Source organism: Tenrec ecaudatus, chromosome 5, assembly GCF_050624435.1.
Source record: "Tenrec ecaudatus isolate mTenEca1 chromosome 5, mTenEca1.hap1, whole genome shotgun sequence".
Classification (NCBI taxonomy): domain Eukaryota; kingdom Metazoa; phylum Chordata; class Mammalia; order Afrosoricida; family Tenrecidae; genus Tenrec; species Tenrec ecaudatus.
The window spans coordinates 48,595,249-48,612,000 of NC_134534.1; the positions used below are offsets into that span (position 1 = coordinate 48,595,249).

Genomic DNA, 16,752 nt, shown 5'->3' on the forward strand with positions numbered 1-16,752 from the left:
ATAAGGCATCATGCAAAAAAAAAAGATATAAGTGTGTGTATGTATGTGTATATATGTGTATATGTATATATGTATGTGTATATATATATCATATTAAATGAAGGGGGAAGTGCAGAGTGGAGACCCAAGGCCCAAGTGTCGGCCAATGGAGATCCCCTCATAGAGGGGTTTAGGAGAGGAGATGGGTTAATTAGGGTGTGAGGTAGTATCGATGAAGAACACAGCTTTCCCCCAGATCCTGGATGCTTCCTCCCCCCAACTACCATGATCCGAATTCTACCTTGCAGGGCTGGATGGGACAGAGGCTGTACACTGGTACATATGAGGGTTGGAGGTACAGGGAATCCGGGGTGGATGATACCTTCAGGACCAAGGGTGTGAGGGACGATGCTGGGAGAGTGGAGGGTGAGTGGGTTGGAAAGGGGGAACTGATTACAGGGATCCACATGTGACCTCTTCCCTGGGAGAGGGACAGCAGAGAAGGGGGGAAGGGAGACTCCGGATAGGGCAAGATATGACAAAATAACGATGTATAAATTACCAAGGGCATATGAGGGAGGGGGGAATGGGAAGGGGGGGGGGGAAGAGGACCTGATGCAAGGGGCTTAAGTGGAGGGCGAATGCTTTGAGAATGATTGGGGCAGGGAATGTGTGGATGTGCTTTATACAATTGATGTATGTATATGTATGGATTGTGGTAAGAGTTGTTTGAGTCCCTAATAAAATGTAAAAGAAGAAAAGAGAAAAAATGATTAGGGCAAAGACTGTACAGATGTGCTTTATACAATTGATGTATGTATATGTATGAACTGTGAAAAGAATTGTATCAGCCCCAATAAATTGTTAAAATAAAAAAAATTTTAAAAAGCTGGTAAACAAGCGTCCATCTAGCTCAGAAGCAACAAAGCCCAATGGAAGAAGCGCACCAGCCTATGTGATCACAAGGTGCCGAAGAGATCCGTTATCAGGCATCAAAGAACAAAATTCATATCATTTCGTGCTCACCTCCCTGACACAATCGCTGAAGACAAATGGCGGCATAAGCAAATGTGGTGAAGAAAGTTGATGGTGCCCAGCTATCAAAAGATATAGTGCCTGGGGTCTTAAAGGCTTGAAGGTAAACAAGCAGCCATCTAGCTCAGAGACACAAAAGACCACATGGAAGCACACCAGCCTGTGTGATCACGAGGTGTCAAGGGGATCAGGTATCAGGCATCATCAGAACAAAAAATCTTATCATAGTGAATGAGAGCAGAGTGGAGACCCAAAGCCCATTCGTAGGCCACTAGATATCCCCTTACAGAAGGATCTCGGGGAGGAGATGAGCCAGTCAGGGTGCTATGTAGCAACGATAAAACGCGTAACTTTCCTCTAACTCCTAAATGCTTCCTCCTCCCCCACTATCATGATCCAAATTCTACCTTACAAGTCTGGCTAGACCAGAGGATGTACAGTGGTACAGATAGGAACTGGAAACACAGGGAATCCAGGGCAGATGATCCCTTAAGGACCAGTGGTGTGAGTGTTGATACCAGGAAGGTGGAGGGAGGGTGGTGTGGAAAGGGGGAACCAATCACAGGAATCTACATATAATCTCCTCCCTGGGGGATGGATAACAGAAAAGTGAGTGAAGGGAGACGTCAGACAGTGTAAAATGTGACAAAATAATAATTTATCAAGGGTTCATGGGGGGGGGGAATGAGAAGCTGATGCCAGGGGCTTAAGTAGAGAGCAAATGTTTGAGAATAATGAGGGCAATGAATGTACAAATGTGCTTTACACAGTTGAAGTATGTATGGATTGTGATAAGAGATGTATCAGCCCCTAATGAAATGATTTAAAAGCAAAGAAAGAATCAGAAAATATACTACTTTTATAACTATATATCACCGTAACGTTACAGAAAGAAAAAAATATTAACAACACCCTCTCACTGCCATCGACTCAGTTTCAATGCAGGGCACCCCTGTGGGGCAGAGAAGAGGCTCCCCTGCGCTTTTCCAAGACTGTAATTCTTATTCTTCTTTTTAATTAAAATTTTTTGATTGGCATGCAATTCACAGATCATACAAGTCAGTGGTGTAAATATATTTTAGAAAGAGTTGTACAGGCATCACCACAGTCAGTTTTTTTTTTAATTTTAACAATTTATTGGGGCTCATATATTCTTTTCACAGTTCATATATATACATACATCAATTGTATAAAGCACATCTGTACAGTCTTTGCCATAATCATTTTTTTCTCTTTTCTTCTTTTACATTTTATTAGGGACTCATACAACTCTTACCACAATCCATACATATACATACATCAATTGTATAAAGCACATCCATACATTCCCTGCCCCAATCATTCTCAAGGCATTTGCTCTCCACTTAAGCCCCTTGCATCAGGTCCTCTTTTTTTTCCCCTCACAGTCAGTTTTAGAACATGTTTCATTCTTGTATTCATTATTATTAGCTTCCCTACCAACTACCACCTGCCATAACCTTAAGAAACTATTACTCCTCCAATTACTGTCGCTGTAGATTCATCTATCCCTATTTATTTAAAGATAAAATACCAAAAAAAAAAAAAAAAGCAAGAAAAAATCCCAACAACATAACAAAATAAAACACAGGAAAACCTTAACCCCAAACAAAGAAAATAATAAAAACTACAAGAAATTTTAAAGTGGGTCAAATGGAGAACAAATGATAAGGTGTTAAATCTTAACCTAACTACATCTGCATTAGTCCACTTTCTGACACACTCTGTCTGGTAGCAAGGTATTCACATCCCTGGTCAACATTCCCAATTGCCAGAGGGGATTCTCTAGAGCAGCGGTTCTCCATCTTCCTCATGCCGCGACCCTTTCATATAGTTCCTCATGTTGTGGTGACCCCCAACCATAAAATTATTTTCATTGCTACTTCATAACTGTAATTTCACTACTGTTATGAATTGTAATGTAAATATCTGATATGCAGGATGTATTTTCATTGTTACAAATTGAACATAATTAAAGCACAGTGATGAATCACAAAACAATATGTAATTATATATGGTGAACTATTTATGTTTTCCGATGGTCATAGGGGACCCCTGTGAAAGGCTTGTTCGATCCCCCAAAGGGGTCGCGACCCACAGGTTGAGAACTGCGGCAAAGTCTAATCCATATGAACCTGCAAGTGGATTTTGTACTTTGAATGTCATCCATAGTTTTCTGCAATCCAGAAGGTCCAAATTTAAGCCCTAATATGAGTCCCTCCTTTTCTCATGGATTTTATTATTTACCATCCTGGATAACACTGGCTGGTGTGCTTCCTCCATTTGGATTTAGCTGACACATCACTTACAGCGCTTCTTATTTTAAGGCCTCAAACACTATTCTTTTTGATAGCCAGATACCATTCAATCTTCACCACATTTTTCTATAGCACCCACATCTTCAATGATTTCTTCGTGAGGGCAAACAGTAAGTAGAGCATGTCATAAGAATTAATTATTCTTAGATTAGGGCTCACAATTCAAGGTGAACTCAATATCCTTCCATATCTCTCCTTTTTTGTATTTGCCTCTGGCCCACGTTAGACATCATTATCATTTTATTGGGGAATAATACAGAGCATCCCCACGGGGCATACGATCATTCTACTGGTAGTATCACTTTAGCCAATAGTACAGAATTTAAAATACTGGTGAGAAAAGGAAAGTATACATGTATATGACAATTTTTAGACCACAACACATGAATTGTTGACTTGCATAAAAATTTGTGACTAGGCACTAATTATGCAAACAATGAGCGTTGGAGATAGGACAAAACTCTCAAGAACTCATTCACTAAGGCAGAACTATGCCTGTTGGACTAAGACATGTCAAAGAAAAGCAAAGACAAATGTGAAAATAGCAAATAGGTGATAGCCAAGACTCTAAATCTTTATGGGATAGAAGCTTTATCTTTCTCAAGCCAGGAGCCGGTGCTTTCAAACTGCTGACCCCATGGTTAGCAGGGTGATACCTAACCCATTGTGCTGCCACCAGGGCTCCTAATGAAGTCCCCAGCCATGAAAAACATCTCTCTAAAAAAGAATCATCTTAACTGAGAGATGTATCGGTTCCTTGCTTCACATTTCAATCTAATGCTGTTAGTCTGGGTAGACTAGAGAAACAAATTAACGGACATACATATGTGTATGAAAAAGAGATTTATGTACAAGAGCAACTGAACACTGAGAAAACACCCCAGCCCAGTCCAGATCAAGTCCATAAGTCCGATATTAGTCCATATTTCCGATACTAATCTATAAAGTCCTCTTCAGACTCATGAAACACATGCAATGACGCCGAATGCAGAAGATCACAAGACAGTGGGTAGAAAGTCTTTGGATCCAGTATCATTGGAAATATCTTAGGGTTACCAAGGGTCTCTCTGTGGCTTCTCCAGCTTCCGAGGTCTGGTTACATCATATTGCTTGCCTTCTGCAATGTCTCCCAGGGAGTGGCAGAGAGAGAGAGAGGTGTCTGTCTTCAGTCTCCAAGGAGGAAGTGCCAGATTTCCCCTTATTCTCAGGAGAAGGCCATGCCCACACAGAAGTCCCATTGGTTATCTCCAGTCTAGACTCCACCCCACACTCTTAATCCCTAAATTGACATCCGATTAGGTGACTACCACAACTGCCTTTCTTTTCTTTTTTTTCTTTTAAAGAACACTATGGCTACCCATTCTATTAAACCAAAAAAAAGAAGAAGAAAATGCTTTTTGTTTTTAATCCTTGGCAGATAAATTTTTTCATCTGATTAAAGAAATTGTGTTTTATCATCTGGAAGGCCCTAGCTAATAATATAAGGCAATGGAAGGATAGCAAAGGTATACATCTGGGGAAAGAAGAAGGGAAACTGTCATTATTTCCAGATGATATGTTTCTATATATTGGGAACCCCACAATAGGAAGTGTTTGAGGAATATGATGTGTTTGAGGAATATGATGAATGGCAGGTTACAAAATCACCAAAGAGAAGTCAATTGGATTGCTATACACATCCAATGGGATTACAGAAAGGGGAATCAAGAAGGTTGTACCCTTCACAATAACCAAGCATCAAGTGAAATATCTAGGGATATAACACCCGCCCCCAATACCCCAAAAGATCTGTACAAGGAAAACCACAGAACATTATTATAAGAAACCAAAAGGGACCTTCACAAATGAAAAAACATCCGAAGCTCATGGAGTGGTAGACTCAATATTAAAAGATGTCAATCCTACCTAAGACACTATATAGATTCAGTGCAATCTCTATAAAAATACCAGCATCATTCTTCAAAGAAATGAAAAAAACTGACACCAACTTTATATGGAAAGGGAAGAAACCCAGAATAGGCAAAGAACTCCTCAAGAAAAAGAATAAAGTGGGTGGGCTTACATTACCTGACTTTAAAACTTACTATAGAGCCACATTGTCAAAGCAGCATGCTACTGGTCTAATGACAGAGACTCAGGACCAATTTATAAGAACAGAAAATCCAGAAATACAACCAGCAGAAGACAGACAACTGATCTCTGATAGGGAGCCCAAAAATCAAATGGGAAGTAGATGTCCTTTTCAACAAATGGTACTGAACAAAGTGGATATCAACTTTCGGAAGAATGAACTAAGACCCTTACCTCACTCCATCTAAAAGGACAAATTCAAGGTAGATCACAGACCTCTCGGTAAAACCCAAAACTATCAGGATCATCAATGAAAAAATTGGGACAAAGCTAAGAACCTTAATGCAGGGAATACATGGGATATCCGCAGTAATGAAGGGTATGCACCCAGAGGAAGATAAAAATGGACATAAGGGACATACTGAAGATAAAACACTTATGTGTGTCTTATGATTTCATTGAGAGTAATGAGATAGTCCACGACTGGGAAAAGATATTTAGTAATGACATATCAGACAAAGTCTTATTACTAAAATCTACAGAGCCCTGCAACCTTACAATAACAAAAATTTTTTTAACCAACAGCCCACTGAGGAGGTGGGCAAAAGACTTGAACAGAAGATTCACAAAGGAAGAAACCCAATATGATCAAGTATCAGACATCAAAGAACAAAAAATCAAGTCATTGTGAATGAGGGGGAGTGCAGATTGGGGACCCAAGACACATCTGTAGGCAACTGGACATCCCCTTACAGAAGGTTGTGGGGAGGAGAAGAGCCAGTCAGGGTGCAGAGTAGCCATAATGAAACATACCTTCCTCTAGTTCCTAAATGCTTCCTTCCCTGCCCCACCCCTCACTATCATGATCCCAATTCTACGTTACAAATCTGGCTAGACCAGAGGATGTATACTGCTACAGATAGGAACTGAAAACACAAAGAATCCAAGGCAGATGATCCCTTCAGGACCAGTGGTGTGAGTGGTGATAGTAGAGGGAGGGTAGGGTTGAAAGGGGGAACTGATTACAGGGATCTACATATATATAACCTTCTCCCTGGGGGATGGACAACAGTAAAGGGGGTGAAGGGAGACATCAGACAGTGTAAGATATAACAAAATAATAATAATTTATAAATTATCAAGAGTTCATGAGGGAGAGGGGTGCAGGGAGGGGAAGGAAAAAATGAGGAGCTGATACCAAGGGCTCAAGCAGAAAACAAATGTTTTGAAAACAATGATGGCAACAAATGTACAAATGTGCTTGACACAATGGATGGATGTATGGATTGTGATACGAGTTGTACGAGCCCCCAATAAAATGATTTTTTTTAAGAGGAAACCCAAAAGCCTAATAAACAGTGACATGGGCAATGCCAATCAAAACAACCACAAGACATCACCTAACACTCACAAAAATAGCCCAATTCAAAAAAACAGAAAGCAGCAGATGTCAGAGGGGGTGTGGTGAGACAGTAACTCTCTGTCACTGCTGGTGGTCTTGTCGATAGGTATAGCCACTGTGGAAAGCGATTTGGCAATAGCTAACATAGATGGAAATTGAGTTACCTTACGGCCCAGTGATTCTACTACTGGGCATACGCCCAGAAGAAATAAGAAACGGGCCACCACTAGACATCTACGTGCCAATGTTCATTGTTGCACAGCTCACAACTGCTAAGAATTGAAAACAGCCTAAATTTCCATCAGTAGACAAATGGATTAAAAAGCTATGGTATATACACACAATGGAATATTATGCATCCCTGAAAAACAGTGATTAAAAAAATAGTGCTGAAATGATGAAGCCCCTTGTCTCAATGAAAGAGTTGGAGGATATTACACAGAGCGAAGTCAGCCAAGCACAAGTTCAAGCAACAGAACGGGCACAGGGGAAAGTATACATATTGCACAGATACTCTGGCAAGAGCCAGACCAAGCACAATGATGCAGATGTCATTAAAAAAAGAAAAGAAAAAAATTTTAAGATGCAGATAGCACCTGTGCAGAAAAACATCAACCCCGAAGCCCCCACCCCCTTATGCCTTTACCGCTTACAGAGAATGCGGGAAGGAGGATGGCAATTGGGGGACAGAGCACTAATCCACCCTTCCCTTGGGTGGATTGTATGTCTCCACAGGAAAGGGAGAGAGAGAATAGAGCTCATTCCAGTACGCCACGCCTTGAGGGTAACATTCCTGCTCAGAGCCGCTCTATCTTGCAGAGGACCACAGGGCCGCCTCAGCTCAAGACGTGAGGTCACCACCCTAGACGACAGTGCTACAGAGGACAGCACTGAAGACCCAGCCCTAGCACACACACACCCCTCACGGGGGCAAACCAAGTGGGAGTGCAACAGACCGGAAATGAGAGCAAAGCTACAAAGTCCCTGAGGAGGCTCAATTGTAGACTTCTTACGGGGGCAGCCCTGGGCATCCAGGGTCACACAGCAAGTCTGAAGGTGTAAGGGATGGGGGTAGGGCACTAGACCGCTCCATCTTGACTACAGGAAGAACAGTGGGGGCTTGTAGGTGTGCCCCTATGTAGACATGAACTCTGAGGACTAAGAGGAGATAAGGGGTGTTAGGTAAGTGGGTCTTGGGAAAGGGATCGCTGAAAGAAAAGGAGATTGGACTGATGTATTATAACAGGGTCTGCCAGCTATTTAACAGCGGGGTTCTCATCAACTCTGGATCAGGGCAGGGGCTAGACTTGGAACTATTCGTATGATCTCTCTTTTATTGTCTACCTATATATGACAGGCAGGATAGCAATCGCAAGGAGACAGCCTCAGGACCAAAGGTTGTGGGGTGAGGGGGAATGGGAGAGGAGGAGGCGTAGATAGGGGAGTGAGGAGTCAATAAACACAGAGACAGGGGTAATATCAAGAAATATAAAGTCTACAGGAGACATGAAAAATAAATAAATAAAGTCTACAGGAAAAGGGTGTAGCATTTAGATCACGTTTTATCAAGATAGTGGGATAGGAGGAAAGAAAAAGAGGAAAGAATTAGAAAGTAATAATCATATATATAGGTATATAGACATGTATATATGTAAATATATATTGTTGTACTAGTCAATGTATATGTGTATATATGTATAAGTGTGCATGTGTGTGTATGTGTGTGTGTGTATATATATAACACACACAATAAGGAAGCAGATGGACTGTGGGCCTCTAAATCTTAACTCAGTACAAGAAAGTTTTTCTGATAATGTGGCAATATACGATACTCACCTTCCTGAAGGATCACTGAAGACAAAATGGGTGTGTAAGCAAATGGGGTGAAGAAAGCTAATGGTTCCCAGCTATCAAAAAATATAGCATCTGGGGTCTTAAACGCTTGTAGTTAAACAAGAAGCCATCTAGCAGGAAGCAGCAAAGCCCACAGGGAAGAATCATACCCGCCTGTGTGATCACGAGATATCAACGGAATAGGTATCAGAAGCTCAAAAAAGCAGCAATCAGATTGATGTGAAGAAGTGTAGACAAAGTGGGGACCCAAAACCCACCTGTAAGATAATTGTCCTTCACAGAAGAGCCATGTGGGAGGGAAGAGATATCCAGGGAACAGTACAGCACTGATGAAACACATAACTATCCTCTAGTTCTTTAATATTTCCTCCCCTTACTATTGTGGTCCCAGTTTTACCTCATTGAGTTAGACCTGCGAATATTCATTTGTATAATGAAGATCGTTCCATGCATGAAATCCAAGATAAATAAGCACATCAGAAATAGTAATTGGGAGCAACAATTCTCTGGGGGTATGGGGAGGGTAGGAGAGGGGAACTGATAGCAAAGATGGCTATAACCCCACTCAAGGGGAATAAATAACAGAATTGTAGAGGAACAGACACAGTGGATGGTGTTAAATACGGAAAAAATATAAAATAATAATTATTTGTAATATAAGAATAATGGTTCCTGGGGGATAAGGTTGGGGAGGGAGGGGAGAAAGGGGAGCTGATATCAAAGTGTTCAAGAAGAAGGAAAATGTTTTGACTCAAAGCCCATCGGTAGACAATTGGACATTCCCTTACAGAAGGGTCACAAGGAAAAGGAAAACTACAACTTTTCTCTAGTCCTTCAATGTTTCCTCCACCCCACTATCATGATTCCAATTCTACCTTACAAATCCGGCGAGACCAGGGGATGTACAGTGTACAGATAAGAGCTGGAATCACAGGGAATCCAGGACAGATAAATCCTCCAGGATCTGTAATGAGAACAGCGGTACGAGGAAAGGAAGGGAAAGTGGGAGGAGAGGGGAATTTATCACAATGGTCTACATATAACACCCTCCCAGGGGAACAGACAACAGAAAAGTGAGTGCAGACAACGGTCAGCGTAAGACATGGAAAAAAAATGTATAAATTATCAAGGATTCATGAGGGAGGGAGGGAGGGAGGAGGGAAAAAATGAGCCAAGTGTTCAAGTAGAAAGAAAATATTTTGAGAATGATAACAACAAATGTAAAAATGTGCTTGACACAATGGATAAATGGATGGATGTGTTGTGAAAAGAGCAGTATGAGCCTCCAATAAAATGATTTTAAAAACCAGTCCACAGAGAGAAAAACATGGCTGGCCCCACTATGAGAAATGATCCCACTCAGTGACTAAGGGCGATACAGGGGACAGCACCGGAGACACAGTGTGGGAATTGCACCTGACCTGATCCCACCACACCGAGGCAAATCACTGGGGGAGTGGAGCGGAACAGCAAGGGAATGGAGTGGCAAGGTCCCCAGGGAATGCTGAAAGTGGACTTTGGGGCCAGGGCGTGGTGCCCCAACAGACTGGACTGGAAAATGCCCCTAAGGGCCAGCAAACGATCCCTGAACTAACTACAAGCTTTTCTCTTGTGAGGTGTTTTGTTTTGTTCTTTTTCAGTGGTTTGTTTTTGTTGTTTTGTTGTCTGGTTGTATACTGTTGCTTTGTTTTCCTCTGTCTTCTTTTTGTGCATGTTAGTGTCTCCACAGGACTGTCTGAATAGGACAGGCTGGATGAACTATCTGGAGGAAAAACAACGGGACCGACAGTTCCGGGGGGACTTGGGGTGGGGGGGGAGGGTAAGGAAGTGGGGTTAACAAACACAGGGACAAGTGAACAACACGGGACCCCAAATGGTAGAGAGGGGGGAATGGCAGGTCTGGTGGGGAATGATCAAGGGTAAGGTTGCGTAGAGAAGAAGTATACTCTAGCCCAGGTGGCGACGAAGCATGGTAGCAGGGCAGGAGGAAAGTCAAGGGAGATGGAGGAAAGAGCTAGGAGTCAAAGGGCATTTATGAAGATCTAGACAAAGACATGTACATGCAAATATATATAGGAGGATGGGGAAATAGATCGATGTGTCTATATTTATAGATTAAGCATTAAGGTGGCGGAAGGACCTTGGGCCTCTACTCAAACACTCCCTCAATGCATGAATACTTTCTTTTATTAAATTGGAACTCTATGATGCTCACTCTCCCGACACAACGGCTGGAGCCAAAGTGGGTGAACAAGTAAATGTGGTAAAGAAAGCTGATGGTGCCCGGCTATCAAAAGAGATAGTGACTGGGGTCTTAAAGGCTTGAAGATAAACAAGTGGCCATCTAGCTCAGAAGCAGCAAAGTCCACATGGAAGAACACACCAGCCTGTGTGATCGAGTGGTCCCGAAGGGATCAGTTATCAGTCATCAAAGAACAAAAAAATCATATCATTGACTGCACACCTCCATGATAGGATCGCTGAAGACAAATGGGTGCATAAGCAAATGTGGTGAAGAAAGCTGATGGTGCCCGGCTATCAAAAGAGATAGTGTCTGGGGTCTTAAAGGCTTGAAGGTGAACAAGCGGCCATCTAGCTCAGAAGCAAAAATGCCCACATGGAAGAAGCACACCGGCCAGTGCGATCACGAGGTGCCAAAGGGACCAGGTATAAGGCATCAAAAAAAAAAAAGATATATGTGTGTATATGTATATATATGTGTGTGTGTGTGTGTATATGTATATATGTGTATATGTATGTGTATATATATATATACCATATTGAATGAAGGGGGAAGTGCAGAGTGGAGACCCAAGGCCCAAGTGTCGGCCAATGGAGATCCCCTCACAGAGGGGTTCAGGAGAGGAGTTGGGTCAATGAGGGTACGAGGTAGTACCGATGAAGAACACAGCTTTCCCCAAGATCCTGGATGCTTCCTCCCCCCAACTACCATCATCCTAATTCTACCTTGCAGGGCTGGATAGGGCATAGGTTGTACACTGGTACATATGAGGGCTGGCGGCACAAGGAATCTAGGGTGGATGATACCTTCAGGACCAAGGGTGTGAGGGGCGATGCTGGGAGAGTGGAGGGCGAGAGGGTTGGAAAGGGGGAACTGATTACAAGGACCCACGTGACCTCCTTCCTGGGAGAGGGACGGCAGGGAAGGAGGGGGGGGAGGGAGACTCCGGATAAGGAAAATATGACAAAATAACGATGTATAAATTACCAAGGGCACATGAGGGAGGCGGGAGTGGGGAGGGAGGGAAAAAAAAAAAGAGGACCTGATGCAAAAGGCTTAAGTGGAGAGCAAATGCCTTGAGAATGATTGGGGCAGGGAATATACGGATGTGCTTTATACAATTGATATATGTATATGTATGGATTGTGATAAGAGTTGTATGAGTCCCTAATAAAATGTAAAAAAAGAAAAGAGGAGAAAAAAACAAGAAAATTATTAGGGCAAAGAATGTACAGATGTGCTTTATACAATTAATGTATGTATATGTATGGACTGTGATAAGAGTTGTATGAGCCCCTAATAAATTGTTTTAAAAATGATTTTTAAAAATAAAATGATAGTGGCAGTTATTATACAATTATGCTTGATCTAATTGAATTATGGATTGTTATACTATCTGTAAGAGCTGCCGATAAAATGTTTTTTTTTTTAATTTTGTGTTCTGGTTTAGCTCAATTTAATTTATGCTCATTAGGATGACATAAGAGCCTTAGTTGTCTGGAGGAGAAAACAATGTGACGGACAGTTCCAGAGGGACGTGGAAGAAGGTAGGAGGTGGGAGGAAAGGAAATCTAACAAACCCAGGGACAAGGAAAAAACAAGTGATCCAAATCGGTGGTTAGGAGGGTGTAGGAGGCCTGGTAGGGCGTGATGAAGGTAATGTAACCGAGAGGAATTACTGTAACCCAAATGACGGATGAGCATGATACTGGGACAAGAGGAAAGTCTAAGGAAATAGAGGAAAGAGCTAAGAGGAAAAGGGCATTTATAGAGGTCTAAATAAAGGCATGCACATATGTAAATATATTTATGAGGATGGGAAAATAAATCTACGTGCATATATTTATAGGTTTAGAATTTAGGTAGAAGATGGGACATTGGGCCTCCACTCAAGTACTCCCTCAATGCAAGAATACTTTGTTCTATTAAACTGGCATTCCATGATGCTCACCTTTCAGATACAATCACTGAAGACAAAGCGGGTGCATAAGCAAATGTGGTGAAGAAAGCTATAGAAAGATAGAGCGTGTAGGGGTCTTAAAGATTTGAAGGTAAACAAGCAGCCATCTAGCTCAGAAGCAACAAAGCCCACAAGGAAGAAGCACATCAGCCTGTGTGATCACGAGGTCCCATTGTGAATGAGGGGGGATGTGAGGTGGGGACCCAAAGCCCATCTGTAGGCAACTGGACATCCCCTTACACCGGAAGGGTCTTGGGGAGGAGACAAGCCAATCAGGGTGCAGTGTAGCAATGATGAAACATACAACTTTCTTCTATTTGCTAAATGCTTCCTCCCCCCTACCCTACCCCACTATCATGATTTCAATTCTACCTTACAAATCTGACTGGACCAGAGGATGTACACTGTCCAGATAAGAACTGGAAACACAGGGAATCCAGGATGGATGATTCCTTCAGGACCAGTGGTGAGAGTAGGGATACCGGGAGGGTGGGGTGGAAAGGGGCAACTAATTACAAGGATCTGCATATAACTTTCTCCCTGGGGGAGGGACAACAGAAAAGTGGGTGAAGGAAGAGCAAAAAATGAAGAGCTGATGCCAGGGGCTTAGGTGGAGAGCAAATGTTTTGAGAATGATGAGAGCAATGAATGTTCAAACGTGCTTTACACAATTGATACATGTATGGATTGTGATAAGAGTTGTATGAGCCCCTAATAAAATTATTTAAAAAGAAAACATACTTTTGAAAGGGATGGTCCTAAGTGATTGCCAGTGAGGATTGTGTCCCAGCTCAGCCCAAGGGACTGTTCTTGCACAAACTTAGATGGGAAGTAAGATATTTTGCAAATCATGCTTACCAAAATCTGTACGCTGTGATATAGTTTTTCATTGCATTGCACATAGCCAAGCCTTATATTGAAAACATGTTTTTGAATTGAAAAAAAAAGATTTAATAAAAAAAGAGCCACGGTTGTGCTGTTTGATAATCAGCAAGGCCAGTGCTTCAAACCCAGGGGCCATTCCTTGGGAGAATGATGAGGCCGCCTGATCTCGTAAAGACCTGGAGCTTCGGAAACGCTACAGTGGCCGCTGTGAGTCAGTGGACTTGGTAGCGGTGCATTGGGCATGGAGTTTTTCACTTGGGGAGCGGGGGTGCTGTGTTGGGTAGTCCCACTTCTCTTCTATTTTTGTTCTTATCCTCTTCCCGACCGACCTGCTTTCCATATACTTGATAGCAATTGTAGGTCCAATAGAGCACCACGGCCCAAACTCAATAAGGAAGCTTTGGGCTAGACTGAGGAAGAGGGAGAAACCAGCGCTGAAGTACACCTCCCCCCCCCCGAATTAGCTCTTGAAAGAGAGTTTAGAAACTGGGTTTTCTTTTCATGTGATTTCGTTGTATGAATGCCTGACTTTTAAAAGAGCAAGTCTCCGAAACCCTAAATAAAGTTCTGCTCTGCCCTGACACGGTCAATGTGGGTCGGAATCAACTCGATGGCAGTGACTTTGGGTTGGGTTTACACAATTAACCAAAACATCGATGTAAAAAGGTAAAAGAGGGGCGCGGGTTTGTCAAGGTCACGATGGGGCCCGCTCTCAGGTGGCGAGGGCCTGTCCTTCCAAACTTCTTCCCCCTCGGTGCAGCTTTCAGACTTTCGAGAATGTGGGATCTTGGAGAAACCCCGTGCCCTCTCCACGTCCCTCCACCCGCATGCAGGCTTCCTCCGACAATAAACGCTCTGCCAAGGAGGGACTCCGACTAGTAGTGATGCAATATGGGCTCCAGAGGCTGTGAATATTTACCCGAACGGCTAGCCTCCCCGCCAACCTTCCGGTTAACAGATTGTCCAGCACTGACCCGACGGAGCCGCCAGGGCACCCTCCTCTCCACGCCCCCACACCATGGCTTCCAGTCACGGGGCCATGTTGACCTTCCCCCTGCTAACCTGTCTCCGCACCGACTCCACCGCTCCGGGTTAAACGCCAGGCCCTTGGGGTCCCGCTCCAAGCTTCCCCAGCTTCCGTTCTCCCTATCCCAGATCTCTCCTGATGCCCTGAGACTCGGTCTTTGCACCCCGAGCCCCGTCCTCTGTTCCAGGAACCTGGGCCGTGTCTCCCGCGTCTTGAGACCCTTCCCCCTAAGCCGTGCACCCCCTTTCCCCGCCGCCCTGGAGGCTTGCAGTGGCACGGAGTTCTGGGGGGGTGGGGGGGACAAGCCACGCCCTCCGTCGCCTCCTTACCCGCCTAGGACCAAGGCCGCAGGGCAGCCGGGGACTCCAAGCAAAGAAAACTCGGCCACGCAGCGCCATGGTGAAGCTCTTGAACTTAAACTTGAGCCGGAACGGCAGGGCACAGGGGGCGGGCCCGGACATAACTAAGGTCCCGCCGGCTGTGGGCGGGGGCCTGGGCGGTGCCGGCTCCCAGAATGCAGGGAAGCCAGCCCCGCCAGCCACCGGCTGGAGCCTAGGGCTATTTCAGCAGGGGCTATTTCAGGGTCCTTCATGCGGTAGTTTCGGTGTCTGTGTAACTTGCAAACACAGGTGAAATGCACACGCTGCCCTGCCTTTGTTAAAGATAGTTCCACTTAATCTTTAAATGCATGTTTACATTCGTGGTTGGTATTACAATTATTATCAGAATAATAGTGTATTGTATTTTAAACGCATCCTCGTTTTGTAAGATCTCTCTCCGGGCTAGAGATACACCTGGGTCCTTGACTCTGCACGAGAAAGAATTCACACCCAAGCCTGGCTCCTGATCCAAGTGAATTTAATGAGAGTTAAAAGAAGCTTCAGGTTTTACCAGCACCCATAGGATTCCTTTCGACCAGGCAGCCTGGCAGAAACTGCTTGGGGCACGCAAAGATCTCTCTCCCAAGTTTTCCTCCAAAAAAGACCTGTCTCAAGTTCTTTCTCAAGTTCTCTCCCCAGTTCCTCGTTTCTCCTCCCTCCCCCTTGCTCCTGCCTTTTCAAGGATTCTAGCGGAGGCGTGGTGCATGACCCCAGATCGACCCCATTGGCTGGATTGAATTCACCTGGCCCAGGTGGGCCGATCCAGGTTTAACGACCATCCATGCCCACCGACGGGAAAGCCTAGGCTTTTGTTCTCCTACTTGGCTCTCTTGGGCATGCATCAATGGACATCCTATCCCTGCCTATCTGCTTAACAGTTTTTCTTTTCTTTTTGCCTCATTTGTGTTAAGGCAAACCCCAAATAGATTCCAATTCCAGGAGACCCTGCAGAGCTGGGTAGGACGGCTACTTAGGGAGTCTGAAACTGTAAATGTTATGGGAATAGAAGGCGCCAGGCTGTCTACACACCTGTGGGATGCAGAACGGTTTTCCCCCTGCCCCCAAATATATTGCAAACCTAAGACACTGCATGTTACACATGGTGAGTGACTGTACACTTGGAGGTACGCGTCAGCTGCTTAGAGGCTATCTCCCTGAGAGTATCAGCCATCAGCCTATCCCACCCTAAGTAGTGTTCCCTCCCTTCTGAGGATAGATTATCGCCCTGAAGGAGAGCCGGAGACAAGGTCAAGCCAACTCAAGGAAGACCTGGTTTAGGCTGCCACCTTAAATCTAGGGTCCGCCCATCTTGTCACATGTGCAGCCTTCAGATTGCGAGTACACCCCTCGTTTGTCCTCCTTCGATTAATGCATGCCAACCCCTTCCCGTTATCATGTAATCAGAGGGGCTTGCATGTCCCTGAAAGTGTATATATGCCATGATTGGAAATATATTCTCTCTCTCTGCACAGACTTGACTGCTGAGATCATGGCCCTCTTGGAGGTGAGCATGCTACCATGAAATTGTAAGGTCTCTCTCTCCGGCCTAAATCCCAACCTCAGTCCTTGGATCCGCGCGAGA

The 16,752-nt window shown here is 44.0% G+C and overlaps 1 protein-coding gene across 1 annotated transcript in view; it reads right to left on the reverse strand.

The window, feature by feature from the left end:
* The window catches only part of DECR1 (2,4-dienoyl-CoA reductase 1), a 78,215-nt gene extending 62,937 nt beyond the window's left edge, over positions 1-15,278 (reverse strand). Inside the window, exon 1 of the mRNA XM_075550620.1 lies at positions 15,120-15,278. Coding sequence (XP_075406735.1) covers positions 15,120-15,251 — 132 coding nt within the window. The 5' untranslated portion in view covers positions 15,252-15,278. The remainder of the gene's footprint in view (positions 1-15,119) is intronic.
* Positions 15,279-16,752: the final 1,474 nt, after the last annotated feature.